Genomic DNA, 16,946 nt, shown 5'->3' on the forward strand with positions numbered 1-16,946 from the left:
TTCTCCAATGACAGAAAATTTACGCAAGAATTTCGCATGCTGTACTGCTGTCAGTTATTTTGTACAATATGAATTTCCTACTAAAATTCATCAGATGTCGACACTACCTAAATGGCCAATGTGTCAGGAATAGAATAAGCATCTGTCATTAAGGACCCTCATGCAATGAGGAAACATGCCCTCTTCTCATTGCTACCATCACTGGAGGTGGTACAGGGTCTTAGGAACAGGTTCTACTCTCCTCCACCATCAGATTTTTTAACTGACCATGAACTCAACCTCACTTTTTGCATTACTTTCTGATGTACATATTTCCTATTGGGTGGTGGAGGGAAGATGTGTCTCTAATCCAAGGAGGTGTAGCCTGTAGGTCACTCTTGGGCAAGGTGTAGCACCTGTTTGGACCCCCCCACCCCACCCCCTCATGGTCATATGAGAAGCTGTGCATATCACAAGTCCTGGTTATGTGACCATTGACACCAGGCAATCTCTGAAGAGTATTGATAATGGCTGTACACTGCCCAGAAGGAGGCAATGACAAATCACTTCTGCAGAAAAATTTGCCAAGAACAATCATAGTCATGGAAAGACCATGATCACCCAGTCATATGATACAGTAGATAACAAATGAAATTTCTTATTGTAATTTATACTTGTATTTTATGTTTTGCACTGTACTGCTGCCACAAAACAGCAGATATTATTACATACAGTGATAATAAACTTGATTCTAATTCTGAACATATTTTTCGATTTAATTTTCACAAAATTTCTGTGAACAATCATACAGATGATGAGCACTAAGGAATTTTGTACGTTAAAATAAAGTGCAGAAGTTTTTTTTAATCTCCCCTGTGAACAATGCTACCCTGGAGGTCTAGTGAAAGTTCAACAGGGAAATGTCTCTACTCCCTGTAGATCAAACTACAATGGAAAGTATTTTATTGCTTTGGACACACGAACAAACTAAAATGCTGCCTTTTTACAAAAATCTGCCACACTGAAAGCACAAAACCACCACACCTTCCCATAAAAAAATCTTTGAAAACATTTTTCTGTCAGTCAACCCGGAAACGGCACTCTTATCACTGGCCCACATTTTCTGATTAAAAGTCAACAGTTCCGCTTGAAGCTGTGAGCTTCTATTTATACAACTTTGATGTTTGGGTCTGAATTAGAGGATAACTGTACTCCAAAGATCTCTGTGGAGTCCAGCAGTACAGTAAGTTCAAGTGTACTTTCATTCAACCGTACACACATTTACAGCTAAAGAAAACATTGCTCCTCTTGGGCCAAGGTGCACACATTGTCTCACACACACAGCAGCATATAGTTATGATACAGCACATATAGTTAATAATAAAGCACAATACAACCACAAACCTCTCCAGATTTCTAACACTTAATCTGGGGAAACTGTCAGCAAAACCAATGCTTTATTCTTACACAAATCCAGTGGGTCCACTAGCTTCAACGAAGTACAAACCTTTGTCTTATTTATTTTAGTTTTATTTAGAGATATAGTGCAGAACAGTCCCTTCCGGCCCTTTGAACTGCGCTACCCAGTAACCCAGCAATTAAACTAGCCTAATGACAGGACAATTTACAATGATCAATTAACCTACCAACTGACACATCTTTGGAATGTGGGAGGAAACTGGAGAATCCAGAGGAAACACACATGCACATGGGAAGGAACACAAAAAAAAACTTGCTTACAAAGGACACTGGAATCGAACTCCAAACTCTGATGCCCTGAGCTGTACTCAGAATTTTTTTTAAAAGTTGCAAGATAAGACATTTTTTTAAAAAGTTTGAGCATTGAATGTTTTTAAATGTTAGGACCTCTCCTAGCCAGGTAAGCTCAAAGAGCAAGGCAAAGACCAAAGCCAAAAGTGTATTATTTTTGATTATAAAGACTCAATCTTATTGGAAAACAAGAGATTCTGCAGATGCTGGAAATCCAAAGCAACACACACAATGCTGGAGGAGTTCAGCAGGTCCTATAACATCTGTGGAGAGAAAAAAATATCCTACATTTTAGGCCAAGACCATCATCAAGGGCTCATGACAAAACGTTGACTTTTTATTCTCGTCCATAGATGCTGCCTGACCTGCTGAGTTCCCCCAGCTTTCTGTGTATCCCAATTGGAAGATGCTGCTTAAGACTTAACTGCAGGAGCAGGCTGAAGCCTGGTGACAGGTGGGTTTGCACAGCTCCTCACTCAGTGAAGACCCAGGCTATAATTTCCTTTTGCCCCTTCAAAGATGCAAACAGTCCAAATTAGTCCAAAGTGACAAGGCTTCAATTTTACAGTTAAAGGCTTAACTGCTTCTTACCAATATATCGGACATACTCGAAATATCACAAAGGCACTGGCACAGAACAGAGGCAGAAAATGCTCTCCACTCAACTTTAGGAAGAATGTATTCCTTAATGCAAGAGCAAGTGTAAAAATAACTCTTGCTATGAATGCAAGAAACCTTCAACAAGGTCACACATACCAGATATTTTGACCTTGGCCTTAATGTAAGCATTTTCATCTATTCTTTTATTTGAAATAACCACACACAACGGAAGAAAATCTGCCCAAATTCTATTCTTAACTTGAATGTTAAGTTTATTTTCCAGACACCTCCCATATCAACTAAAACAGATTCTGAAACCTAGGTACTGCAAATAGACTGCAGCGGTAATGCAAAAATACAAGCTCAAGTTTATTATCATTCAATCGTACACATGTATCCAGCTAAATAAAACAATGTTCCTCCGGGCTTTATTGCAATAAAATTGAGTGATTACCAATAGATGTCATTGGTAATTAAAGAATAAGTAAATCTTTTGCTATCAACTGTCTTAACTTGCTGTTGTACTGTCAACCAATGTTAAAAAGTCTGTGTTCAAATTCCACTCTAGACATAATCAACGTTGAGAAAATGATGCACTGACATTTCGAAGTTATCAATTACTTTCAGTAGCCAATTCAGGTAGAAATAAATCAAGGTACTATTCAAATCGGATCATTTCAGACCCCTTTACAAGATCATAAGATGTAGGGGCAGAGCTAGTCTATTTGGCTTATCTGGTATGCTCCCTCGTTTCATCGTGGCTGATCCGTTACCCTGTCAGCCCCAGTCTCCTGCCTTCTCCCCGTATCCCTTTATGCCCTGACTGCTCAAGAATCTAGTAGTCTTAATCTGCCTTAAAAACACCCACTTACCCTCCACAGCCTCCTGTGGCAACAAAATCCACAGATTCACCACTCTCTGGCTAAAGAAATTCATCATCTCTGTTCTAAAAGGATGCCCCTCTATTCTAAGGCTGTTCCCTCTGGTCTCAGACTCCCCCACCAGAGGAAACATCCTCTCCATCAAGGCCTTTCAATGTTTGATAGGCTTCAAAGAGGCTGCCCCCCATTCTTCTGTTCCATCCTTTCAATCCCAGAATCATTTTTGTGAACCTCCTTTGAACCCTCTCCAATATCCCACGACAAAAACTTTTACTTCCATTGACAAAATGCAAGTGCAGATACTACCCAACCTGCAAGCTACCTTTTTCAAAAGCCCTCTTATGAAAAGCACTAGAGCACCATTAAAACTAAATCTTCATGCCATTTTAAAGTTTCTCCCCCCCCCCCCCGGCAGTTAATCTAATCAACCATCCTAGTTAGCCCCTCCACCCCCTTGCTATTAACCCCATCACTGCACTACAAACACTTTAAACCACTTTTTATAATGCTGTTTAAGTTGTAAATACCTGCTGGTATTTATGCATTTATGCACGTTTTACTCCCCAGCCATACTTTAACCTTGAAGTTTATTTTTATATAATTCTTTTTAATTGTTTAATGCTGTTTTATGTTGCATGTCATGCCCTGACCAACACACACAGTGCCACTGATGTCAATCATGAAGTACCCCAAACAGTTGGTAATGGCACTTATCAAAAGCTCCATTGCTGCCACATTGGACACTCGCCAATATGCTTACCAACAGAACCACTCGACCATCTGTCACGCACCTGGCCTTGACACACCTAGAAAACAAGGTCACTTATGTCAGAGTGCGGTTTCTGGATTTCAGTTCGGCATTCAACACTTTTGTCCCATAGACCCTGGTGAACAAATTCCTACTCCTTGGTCTAGATACAATGTGCCACTGGGTGTCGGACTCCCTAGCCAATAGACCTCAGGTAGTCAGGATGCACAACCACTACTCCCTCCCCATCATCCTCAACACAGAAGTCCCTCAGAGCTGTGTGCTGAGCCCACTGCTGTGCACTCTGCTCACACATGAATGCACGGCCAAACATGCAAGTAGTTACAATGTCAAGTTCACCGCTGACAGAGACGGGGCTCATCACCAACAATGATGAGATAGCCTATAGAGTGCAGTTGGAAGAGTTGAGGCCTTGTGCCAGGCAAGTAACCTCTTCCTCAATGTCAACAAGACAAATATGATTATTGATTTCAAGAAAACTCGTACCACTTACATCCCTTCTGTACATCAACAGCACAGTAGTAAAAACTGTGAGCAGTTTCAAACTCCTGGGAGTGCACATCTTACACAACCTCTCAAGGTCTCAGAACACATTCTCCAATCAGGAAAGCTCACCAATGCTTCTACTCTCTAAGGAGGTTAAACAGGACTGGACTATACACATCTATATTCACCTCATTCTACAGATGCACAGTAAAGAGCATCCCAACAAGCTGCATCACCACATGGTACAGAAACCACACTGCAGCAGGCAGGAAGGCTCTGTAACAGGTAGTCAAAACTGCCCAAGAATCACCGGCACCAGCAACATCATGAACAATCCCACCCACCCTGGTCATGGACTAATTGTCCCACTCCCATCAGAGAGGAGACTGTAGCATCCACGCCAGTATCACTAACCTCAGAAACAGTTATTTCAAAGTAAATTATCAAAGTACATATATATCACCATCTAGAACCGTGAGATTCTTTTTAATGTAGACATACTCAAAGAACGTTACAAAGTGATAACCATAACAAACTCAATGAAAGACCGCTGAACTTGGGGATTCAAAGTATAGAAGACAACAAATTGTGTAGATCCAAAAAGAAAAAATAATAAATAAGCAATAGAGAGCATGAGGCACAGAGTCCTTGAAAGCCAGTCAATTCACTGCCTTACTGTTTGTTCCACCAACCCACCCCACCCCAACCACCACCACTTTATCAGTACCGGTCAGGCACTCTGCCCAGCATCACTTTGATGTACAATTTAAAAATTTAAGCATAAGTACTTAAATTTATTGTGTTCCTTATACTGTTTTTTTTGTGCTGTACCAGATCCAGAGTAACAAATATTTCATTCTTCTTCACACTTGTGTACAAGAAATGACAATCTTGAACTTTGAAATTTCTAGTAAAATTGGATTCCAGTTAATAGGGCCATCAGTTGATTGGAGCAGTTGCTTATTTGGGACAGATCTTAAAGAACAAAAACCAATTGAGAAAATAGCCAGGATTCCCTTCATTTATTTGGGCATTGTGCACTTAAATGGAGCAGAAGACTTTTGCCGAACAATTTCTAACTAGCGTCAGTCATGTGCACTTGTATGACCGTTAAAACACTACATTCAACTTAAGAGTGAACAGTTTTAAAAGCGTCAGTTGTGTGTGTTTGCGTTTAAAAAGCAGTAATTTTTGTCACTGTTAGCAATAAATAAACAGCAAGATAATTCAGAGCTGCTTTGCTCACTTGGAGATGTCAGAAACAGGTACGAATGAAAATGAAACAATTTCACTACTTCAACAAATTAGGAATAATGAAGATTTTGAAGGTATCGATAATCACCTTGAATGTTACAATAAAAGACGAAGATCTGGAGGATGCAATTGTCAAAAGCTTTGTATGAAGGCAGTCCATCTGCAGTAGGTGTCTGTGCTGATTTCGTTCATTTCGTCACTCAAAAGAAGATGCAGTGTACACTGGATCATTTCCTCTGTCAATAATTATTAGGAACTAATACACAATTTCATAGTACTGCAGAGGTATTGATAAAGTATTTTAATTTCTTCTGTCTTTCATTTAAACACAAATTGTTATCCAGTTAAAAAACAGCTTTGACTTTTACATGTTTTTCACTATTTCCACGAAACTCTGGGTAATTGGGGCAGCTGCTTAATTGGGCCAAAATGTACTGGTCTCGAAGTGTCCCAGTTAACTAGGATCCACTGTACACTCATGGCCACTTTATTAAGTACAGAAATGGAAACCAGTGGTCTTCTGCCATGGTAGCCCATCCACATCACGGTTCAAAATGTGCATTCAGAGATGCTCTTCTGCACGCCACTGCGATAATGCGCAGTTGCCTGAGCTACTGTTGCTTAACCGTCAGTTTGAACCAGTCTGACTATTCTTATTAACAAGGTGTTTTCACACAAAGAACTGCCACTCACTGGATGTTTTTTGTTTCTCACACCATTCTCTGTAAACTCTAGAAATTGTTGTGTTGGAAAATCCCAGGAGATCAGCAGTTTCTGATTACTCAAACCTTTCCATAGTCAAAGTCACTTAGGTCAAATTTCTTCCCCATTTTTTTTGTTTGGTCTCAACAACAGCTGAACCCTCTTGACCATGTCTGCATACTTTCATACATTGGCTAATTGGATATTGCATTACCAATCGGGTATACAGGTGTACCTAATAAACTGGCCACTGAGTGTACATAGCGAATATTGGGTGAAAGGTGAAAATCAATACAATGTCGGCGTCACAGCCAAGCCTATTATTTATGTCTATCCCAACTGTTCTAAGTGGCCTGTTAGCATATTTGAGGTCTGTTGAGAGTCAGCCACATTGCTGCGGGTCTGGAATCACATTGGCCAGACAAGGATCGATTTCCTTCCCCAGACTTTGTTACAGTAACTTGATAGTTTCATAACTGCACTGCTCTTTTCATTCTAAATTCATTTAAATAAATTTAAATTCCCCAGCTTCCGCAGTGAGATCAGCTGTCCGTGCTCTTGTATGCTAACTTATTCTTATTTTTGAGAGTATAAGAGTACACAAACTGGCTGCTTTGCACTCCCACGTTATAAAACCTGCTTCAAGATTGTTTACTGTCATTTCCTATACACAAGTGTACAGGAGAATGAAGTAATTTTTACTCCTGATCTGATACAGCACAAAAAAAAAACATACAAAAGATAAAGAACACAATAATAAAGAACAAATATAAATACATAAGCTTATATACATAGATTATGTCTATAAAATGACACTAAAATGTATTGACAGGAAATAGTAAAGCAGAGGTGGAGTCATTGATCAGCCTTACTGTTTGGGGGCAGTGAGGGGAAGTTCACTGTTTTTGAGGTACAGTACAACACAGAACAGGCCCTTCCAGCCCAGCAATTCCCCCAATTTAACCCTAGCTTAATCACGGGACAATTTATAATGACCAACTGACCTACCAACTGATATGTTTTTGGAAAGTGGGAGGAAACCGGCGCACTCAGAGGAACCCCACTCAGCCACAGGGAGAACGTAGAAATTCCTTACAGGCGGGAATTGAAACCACGTCACTGGTACTGTAAAGCGTTGTGCTAACCACTGCACTTTGAGTCTGGTGGTCCTGGTGTGGATGCTATGTAGCCTCTTCCCTGATGGGAGTGGGACAAACTGCCCATGAGCAGGGTGGGTGGGATCCTTCATGATGTTATCAGCACCTTGCTGCATACGGTATGTGTCCTTGATGGCAGGTAGGCTGGTGCCAGTGATGCATTGCAAAAATGCTTCACTAGCAGTAAATTGCTTTGGAACAATCCAAAGATGTGAAATATGAAAGGTTCTTTATCGGGATGGCTGCTTTAACTACAACTGCAAAATAAGAATTGCCACTAAACCTAATTTTCACAACACTACATCACACGGCTGACAGAGAAGTTGACTTCATCACTGTTATAATTAACCTTATCACATTGCTGCCTGACACAACTTAATTTGCAACAATTCAAGCTCACTTCCAAAAGTACAAAAAATTAGGATAATTCCGAAGGAATCCGTGTGATATTTTTATCTTGAGATGCAAGAATGCCAATTTACCACATAAGGAACCACAAGTTGAGGTGCTATATCAAGTTATTTCATGAGATTTTATATTAATGCCAATGTTCTTTCAAGCTAATTGCAATTTTTTCAGCTTTATTGTTATTTATTGAAATACAGCATGGAGTAGGCCATCCCAGCCAGCAAGCCCTGATTTAACCCTATTTGCAGTGACCAATTAACCTACCAACCGGTATGTCTTTGGTGTGTGGGCTATGAAGAGAACATACAAACTCCTTATAGACAATGACAGGAATTGAACCCAGATCGCTGGTAAGATAAAGCGCTGTACTAACCACTACACTACCATGCCACCCTTATCACCGACATACATCATGAAATTTGTTGTCTTGCGGCAGCAATACATAAAATATTAATTTGCAATAACAAATATAAAAACTCTGCCATGGTCTGTCCCAAGACCAGCTGCAAGAAGAGGAGGGTTGGCATGGGGCTAGCAATCAGACCCCGTAAAACCCAGCACTACAGAAACATCAACAGAAGCTCCAAATGCCTCATCCCTGAGAGAGGGAGGGTCTTTGCCTGCAAGATGTATGAAGTCTTGTGGTGAAAGTGGAAGCCGAAGGATCGATCAACTTTCTATTGGTCCAAGACAGAGGATTCTGCAGAGCTGCTGTAGGGGTGAGGGAGTAAAGAAAAACTATAAAAAAGTGTTAAAAGAGCAAAATAGTGTTCATGGACCATTCAGAAATCTGATGGCAGAGGGGAAGAAGCTACTTCTAAACCATTGGATATGTCTCTTCAGGGTTCTGTACATGCTTCCTAATGGTAGTAATGAGAAGTATTTTAAAATTAAATGAATAATAAGTTACCAAAACATGAAAAATAACCAAAGCATACATTGTATGTTTATGTATTAATGCACCATCAGTATTTAGACAAAAACAAACTAGTTGAACTATACTTGTCATGGGAATTAGACAAGTTGGAACTTCTAATTTGCCAAAGCAAGCAGATTATGTAGGTCACAGTATCAAAATTATGTCAGTAATGGAAAACATAAAAATGAAGCTAATACAGTTTATCACAGAACAGCTTCCATTTATATGGTGCTTTAAAGGTGGGAAAATATTCTAGCTTCACAGGGGCATATTTATTCAAACATAAATATTAACAAGAGAAATTGAGAGGTTTCAGAAAGTTCATTGAAAGCTATTAAGAGATAAGCCATGCAAGAGCCTGCATTAGAAGGAAGGTGACATGGTAACGCAATTGCTTTACCAGCGATCTTTGATCAGAGTTTAATTCCCACTGATGTCTGTAAAAAGCTTGTACATTCTCCCTGTGACCGCATGGGTGTACTCTGGGTTCTCCAATTTCCTCCCACATTCCAAAGATGTACGGTTATAGGGTGAGTGAGTTGTGGACATGCTATGTTGCCGATGAACAGTGGCGACACTTGTGGGCTGATCCAGCACGGTCCAGTGTTGGTTGATGACTCAAAATGATGCATTTCACTAGGTTTCTATCTACGCATCAAATAAAGCTAATCTTTAAAATAGTTCACAAGAGGTTAAAGGAAGGTTGTGATTAAAATTAAAATGCTAGTGGAGACTCGACAATACAAGTTAACAAGTGTAACTGAATCAGGAACAGGTTTAGTATCACAGGCAAACGTCACAAAAATTGTTGTTTTGCGGCAGCAGTACATTGCAATACATAATAAAGACTATAAATTACAATAAGTAGCATATATAAAAAAGAATTAGAGTAAGAAGTGCAAAAGGAGAGGAAAAAATACTGAGGAAGTGCTGATGGGTTCATTGACTATTCAGAATACAGAGGGCGGGGGGGAAGAAGCTCTTCTTGAAAGGTTGAGTGTGTCTTTAGGCTCCTGTACCTTCTCCTTGATGGTAGCAATGAGAGGCCACGTTCTGAGTGATGGGTGGGAGGTTTCTTAATGAAGAATGCCACATTTTTGAGGCATTGCCTTTTGAAGGTGTCCTTAATGCTGGAGGGGCTCGTGCCCAATGTGGAGCTGACTGAGTTTATAACTTTCTGCAGCTTTTTTTTAAAATCCTGTGCAGTGGCCTGTCCATACCAGACAGTGATGAATGTTCTCCATTGCACAGCTAGTGAAATTTGAGTGTGTCTTGGGTGACATACCAATTCTTCTCAAACTCCTAATGAAATACAGCCAATATCATGCCTTCTTTGTAATTGCAACAATATGTTGGGCCCAAATTAGATCCTCTGGTATGCTGACACCCAGAAACTTAAAACTGCTCACCCTTTCTCCTTCTGATCCCTCAATAAGGACTGTTGTGTTCCTCTACTTCCCCTTCCTGAAATCCACAATCAATTCCCAGCTCTTACTAAGTGCAAGGCTGTTGCTGTGACACCACTCAACCAGCTGATCTATTTTGCTCCTGTATGCCTCCTCATTACCATCTGAAATTCTGCCACTGGCAAGTTGAAAGAAATAGTACTTGCTAAGAGTTAAGACAGGGCAGTTAAGCTTTTGACAAGCTCAAGTTGGGGGTGGCCAGCAAAGCATTAGGATAGTAAAGTCTGGAATTTGGGACAATGAACTTGGCAACAGGTAGGCTGAAGAAGAGACAGATACCAATAAAATTGTGAGCATCTAAGGACTAAAGCTTATTCCCACTATGGAGAAGCACTGATGTCAACACAGCAACTCATCACATGCAATTACGAAAGAAACTCAAGTGGGGAAATCAAGAATGAAGGACAATGCAACAGAACAAAAACACTCCAATAATGCTAAATAATTTTGTTTCCTTCAGATTTAAAGCAATTGAAATTTTGAAATATAACTCAACAACAACATATTGGAACTTTCAAAAGCATAAGATTGAAAGATGGAATTAAACAGACATGCAAAAGGCAACTGTTTTTAAAATAAAGGTAATAAGTTCTGGTGGACTGTAATTCCTACTTTAAATCTTTTGCAATAAAATTATCCCAGGGCTTAAATAGCTTTTATACATCTAAAGTTAGTTACAGTTGTGGCTTGAACTAACATCAGCTACCTATATTTATTATGTGTGATCATGGACATATCTAAAAGATCATGTTTGCAAATATAAAAGGCACAACCTTTTGTCAGGTAAGATGGAAAGATGCAAGCTACTGTTGCTGAGTTTGACTTCAAAAACACTTGACAGACCACTTGAACTTTTCCTCTCACTTCCTAACTGGTATTGAACGGGATCAAACCAACATGACAGATCTAAACTCCTGACTAAGGGGGAAAATGAAGTACATCTAAGATGCAACATTCTGAAATAGGAGAGCAAGTAGAAAGTGTTTTAAAGTAGCTATCACAAAGCAGAAGAAAGCACAAGCAAAAATAATCGTGGGATAGCCTGTCTGAATTTTAGCGGTTTATGTAGTCGACGTGGTTTCCGATAAGGCCTTCAGCGAGCTGATCCAAATGTTTAAAAGGTAAAAACAAAACATGCTGTTATCACTGTTAGCAACTGTGGAAAGAGAAACAGGGATAACCTTACATGTTAAAGACATTTCGTCCAACCTAGCTCTCTTTCCACAGATCTGAGAGTTCTCAGGATTTAAAACATGGAAAAGCACAGCACAGGAACAGGCCCTTCAGCCCACAATATTATGCTAGACCAAATAAATTAATATCAAATGGTAAACTAAGCTAATCCCTTATGCCTACACAATGTCTGTATCATTCCATTTTCCTCAAATTCAGAATCAGGTCTAATATCACTGGTATACGTTGTAAAATTTGTTGTTGTGCTGTAGCAGTACATTGCAATACATAATAAAACTGCAAATTAAAGTATATATATTTAAAAAGTTAAATTAAGTAGTGCAAAAAGAGATTTATAGAAGTAGTGTGGTAGTGTTCATGGGATCAATATCCATTCAAAATCTGATGGCAGAGGGGAGGAAGCTGTTTCTGCATCGATGAGTGTGTGCCTTCAGGCTTCTGTACCTCTTTCCTAATGATAGCAATGAGAAGAGGGCATGTCTTGGGTGATGGGAGTCCTTAATGATGGATGCCACCTTTCTGAGGTATTGATCTTTGAAGATGTCCAGGAAGCTGGGGAGGCTAGTACCCATGAAGGAGCTGAGTGAGTTTACACTTTCTGCAGCTTATTTCGACTTTGTTCAGTGCCTCTCCCCGTTTAGCCCACCCCTATACCAGATGGTGATGCAGCCAGTTAGAATGCTCTCCATAGTGCCTATCTAAACATCTCTTAAAAGCCCCAAATGTAGCTGCCTCTACTACCACCAGTTTATTGATTTACTGTTTTTAGTTCAGATTTTCAGCATCTGCTACTTTGTTTTTTTTAAAAAGAAATTTAGAGCAATGCACTCCACAGCAAGTTGGCTTATGTAGTATCAGTAATAAGCAGAGTGCTGACGGAGGTGGGGGGTATTGCACAGGTCAGTGCTGGGACTTATCATTTGTGGTAACGATCTGGATGCAGACAGTATGATTACTACATTCACAGATGGTGAGGATACAGGAAGCACAAAGGAACAGAAGATGTTTCAGGTACACATCCCAGGATCACTAAATAAATAATAATGTGATTATCGGAGGAAAGTATGGGGAGGATGACAGAGGTAAGTTTTCTTATACAGAGGGTGGTGGGTACATGAAATGCTCTTCCTGGTGTGGCAGTAAAGGCAGGTACTTTAGGGGCATTTAAGAAACTCTTAGATAAGTGCAGAAGGACTTGGGAGTCCTCGGGCAAGACTCCCAGAAGTTAGCTTACAGGTTGAGTCTGTGGTAAAGGAGGCAAATGCAATATTGGCATTTATTTCAAGGGGAATAGAATACAAAAGCAAGGAGATTATGCTGAGCTTTTATAAGATGCTAGTCAAGCCACTCTAAGTACTGTCAACAGTTTTGGGCTCCCTATCTCAGAAAGAATGCGCTGTCATTGGAGAGAGTCCAGAGGAGGTTCACAAAGATGATTCCAGGAATGAAGGGGTTAAGATATGAGAAGTACAAACAAGCTGGATGAACTCAGCAGGCTGGGCAGCATCCGTTAACTGCTCATTTCAACGGATGCTGCCTGACCTGCTGAGTTCATCCAGCTTGTTGTACCTGTTGATTTGACCACAGCATCTACAGTGTACTTTGTGTTTAAGATATAAGAAGTGCTTGGCAGCTTTGGGCCTGTACTCACTGGCATTTACAAGAATGTGTGGGTATCTCATTGCAACCAACTGAATGTTGAAAGGACTAGATAAGGTGTTTCCTATAATGGGGGTATCCAGAGCTGGAGGGCACAGCCCACAGCCTTAAAAATTGAGGGGCGGCCTTTTAGAACAGATGCAAGGAAGAATTTTTTTTTAGCCAGAGTACTGAATCCATGGAATACTCTGCCACAAACTGCGGTGAAGGCCAACTCCATGAGTATATTTAAGGCAGACGTTGATTGTTTCCTGATCGGTCAGGGCATCAAAGGATTATGGAGAGAAGGCAGGTGGTATGGGGTTGAGAGGGATCCTGGATCAGCCATGATGAAATGGAAGGGTTAGATTGATGTTAAGTTAAAATGTCGGCACAACATCGTGGGCCAAAGAGCCAGTACGGTGCTGTAGTGTGGTTAAAGGTATACGGGGCACAGAACCTGAAAGAGGTTACCATACCACTATATCAAACGTTCACAGTTGGAGTACCGAATGTAGTTCTTGTCACCATATTATAAAGAGAGTGGAGAGAGCAGGGCAGCACTGTAACATAGTGGTTAGCACAAAACTTCACAGTACCAGTGACACAGGTTCAACTCTGTAAGGGGTATGCTCTTCCTGTGACTGCATGGGTTTCCTCCCACAGTCCAAAGACGTACAGTTAACCAGCCACTGTAAATTGTCCAGTGATTAGGCTAGGGTTAAATCAGGCAACAGTGAGGCTCGAAGGGCTGGAAAGGCCTGTTCCTCAATAATTAAAAAGGAAATTCACCAAAATAGATTGGATTGGAGAGATTGGACAGGCTAGGCTTGTTTTCCTTGCATTGGAGAAGTCAGAAGTAGGAGAAGAACTGACGGCAATGCAGAACTACAAGAGGCACAGAATAGAAGTACTTTTCCTCAGAGCAAAGGTGCCTAAAACTAAAGGTTTAAAGTTAAGACAGGAGGGAATTAGAGGGTATCTGCTGAGGTGACTGGAATCTGGAACACATTGCCTGAGGGGCTAATGGAGGCAGAGACATTCACATTAACTCTGAAGAGGCAGACAACTCAGTAAGGTCTGTTTCTGTATTCCAATGACTAATTGCTTGTTATTGTTTAAATTGAATCGGAATACTAAAAACCTGCAGCGTACAAGAACATGTCAATGAGGTCACAAATCACAAGCATCTTTTTGAAGTTGGCATCAGCCCAAATAAACAACCAAATCTGCGGATATAGTAAGTTATCTTCAACTTAAAGGATCTTCAGATACAAACAATAAAAGCTCCATTTTGCTTTGCAGAGACAATTTTAGTATTTGCATATCTGAGCTTCCACAATTGAACAATGTAATCTCCACATTAAATTGCTCAAGCCGCAAAAAAGCAGTGTGGGAAGGGTGTCGATTCAAATATTGTAACACAGTTTCATCTCGCAAATTGCACCTTGCGTTGGAATTTGACTCGTACTTTTCATGGGGGGGGGGAGGAGAATAGGCGGGCATACACCCAACAAAAAAGTGCAGGCATATCCTCGCACGTACAAAAACGTGAATATTTTTTCCACCACGAAATAATGGAGAAAATGAATTATTCCGCCTAGAGTGGAGAAGCTTTATTTAACTGGTTATGTCTCGAGTAACTGGAGTCCAGGAAAAATCTTTAAAAGACTATAAAACCCGGCTTTCACCGCAGGCCATTACGACACTTTATATATAACACACATTACTCTACACACAATCAAAATGTCCCAATTCATTCTGTACAGAAAGCTTTTGTAACTTACAGTTCTTTGACAGTTTACAACCAAGTGCGCTATTAACCGAGCACATTTTACTATTTTTTTTTACCATGTAGATTTAGAATTTTCGGAACAACATATCCCCCGGCCCCGGAAAAAAATAATTCATGCAGTTAATATTTCTTATGAATCACGCGACTCCTTGCATTTTTACCTAAAAGTCCAACCATCAACGCTTCCTCATAAAAGACAAGAGCGCGTCACGGACAATCTGTTTTGTTACTTGACTCTCGTCAATTGTTACGTTCAAATAATTCTCATGGTAAATTAAAAAGGAGAAAATACAGTGCAGGCAGAAATTTTAAAATGAACTTCTGCGTGCGCATCTATGAATACACAAATTGCCTGTGCATATACAACGCTTTTAATAATTTTATGGGACACGTGGAAAAAAGTAGATAAAAAAGCTGTTTTGCTGTATTAGAAAACTACGCGGGCTAGAAATTAGATAAATGTCTTGCTTATAACATAAACACTATGCATGGAAGTGGAAGAAAGTCGATAAACAGCTGTGTAACAAAAACTAAGCATTGAAGAAAGTAGATAAACGTCGTTCTACAATAAAAACTCCGCGTGGAAGAAAGTGGATACATCTTGTTTTGCTATATAACATAAAAACTATGCAATCTGCAAGTTATAACTACAGTATTCCTCACACATATACAATCACACAAAGTGGCTCCAAGTTGCATTTGGCGCGGTAACACTGTCACGTTTGATTTGATTTAAGTGACTTGGCAACTGGGAATGGGGGGGGGGGGGGAGAAAGAAGGAGAATTAAAAAAATAAAGTTAAATTAAATATATTTGGCTGCCTCTGGGACCTGGGGCTGATCTCTTACCCCTCCCTCCCCACGGGGAAGAGGAGGAGGCTCCCCGGAGGAGCGGGCAGCCAGCAGCCACACTCTCCGCCTCCCACGACGTGGTGGGCCGAGGCCTCCCCCGCCCCCTTGTCCCAGGCCCGGCCTGGACCCCTCACACATACACACCCCCTCCACCTCGTACTTACGCCGCCTCGCAGTGCTCCGTGGGGCTGCCTCTCACATGGTGCTCTCCCCTCGACTTCTCTCCCTCTCCCGCTCGCTCTCTCCGGTGTTTTTTCCGTTTCCTTCCCCCCCACCCCCCCTGTCGCTGCCCCCGGGGCCTCGGAGACCGCCTCTCCCACCGACCGACCGCGCCAACCCGGAACTGGAACTGGAGCTGGCCGAGCCCCTCATTCCCCCTCCCCCTGTCCCCCCCCGCCCTCCCCCCTCCGCTTCCGGCGGCGCACGGCCCGCCGAAGGTGCCCGAGTCAGGTCGCAGCCCGAGCCGAACGGAAGCCGAGTTCGGAAGGAGCCGAAATTCAGGGCTCGCTTCCGGAAAGAGTCGAAGACTGGGAGCTCGGTTCGGAAAGAGAGGAACTTCGGGAGACGCTTCCGGAAAGAGCCGAAGGCTGCGAGTGCCGTCCGGAGGGAGCCCGAAGTTCAACTGCCTGATCTGGAAAGAGCCGAAATTCATTCGCCAGTTCCGGAAGGAGCCGAAGTTCGTGATTGATCAAATATTTGGGGCAAGAAGGATTAGTGGAGGGAATCGGATCTGATTTCAGAACGCGTACGAGGGGCTGAATGGCCTGCCGCTTGTTAAATTATTTCTTGAAATAAAAATTGTTCTTTACTTTATTTTCTATTCTAATTGTGTTCTTTCTCTTAAAAATTGCATACAATTTATGCTCACTTTTTTTCTCTTGTGAATGCTACTTATCTGTTGATATGTGATGCCCATATAACCGATTAGTAATGTTGACTAAGGAATACGTATTATCCAGTATTTAGGGTCCTGTCCTCGGCAAGTCCGGAGTTGGAGGCCGGGTGCTCAGTGATGCCCGTCCTGAGGTCAGTGCCAAGAATGGCGTCGTGAAGGACGAATAAGACGACGTTTGGAAG

At 41.2% G+C, this 16,946-nt stretch overlaps 1 protein-coding gene across 2 annotated transcripts in view; it reads right to left on the reverse strand.

Moving 5' to 3' along the window:
- The window catches only part of zbtb34 (zinc finger and BTB domain containing 34), a 36,147-nt gene extending 19,964 nt beyond the window's left edge, over positions 1-16,183 (reverse strand). Inside the window, exons 1-2 of one of the 2 annotated variants that reach the window (XM_059993865.1) lie at positions 16,034-16,144; positions 3,991-4,036 (exon numbers count right to left, since the gene is read on the reverse strand). In XM_059993865.1, the coding sequence (XP_059849848.1) occupies positions 3,991-4,010 (20 nt within the window). In that variant the 5' untranslated portion in view covers positions 4,011-4,036; positions 16,034-16,144. Of the gene's footprint in view, positions 1-3,990; positions 4,037-16,033 lie in introns of both variants that reach the window. The other variant, XM_059993866.1, reaches the window with a different exon arrangement.
- Between the last annotated feature and the right edge of the window lie 763 nt (positions 16,184-16,946).

This window comes from Hypanus sabinus, chromosome 18 (genome assembly GCF_030144855.1).
Source record: "Hypanus sabinus isolate sHypSab1 chromosome 18, sHypSab1.hap1, whole genome shotgun sequence".
NCBI classification, from domain to species: Eukaryota; Metazoa; Chordata; class Chondrichthyes; order Myliobatiformes; family Dasyatidae; genus Hypanus; species Hypanus sabinus.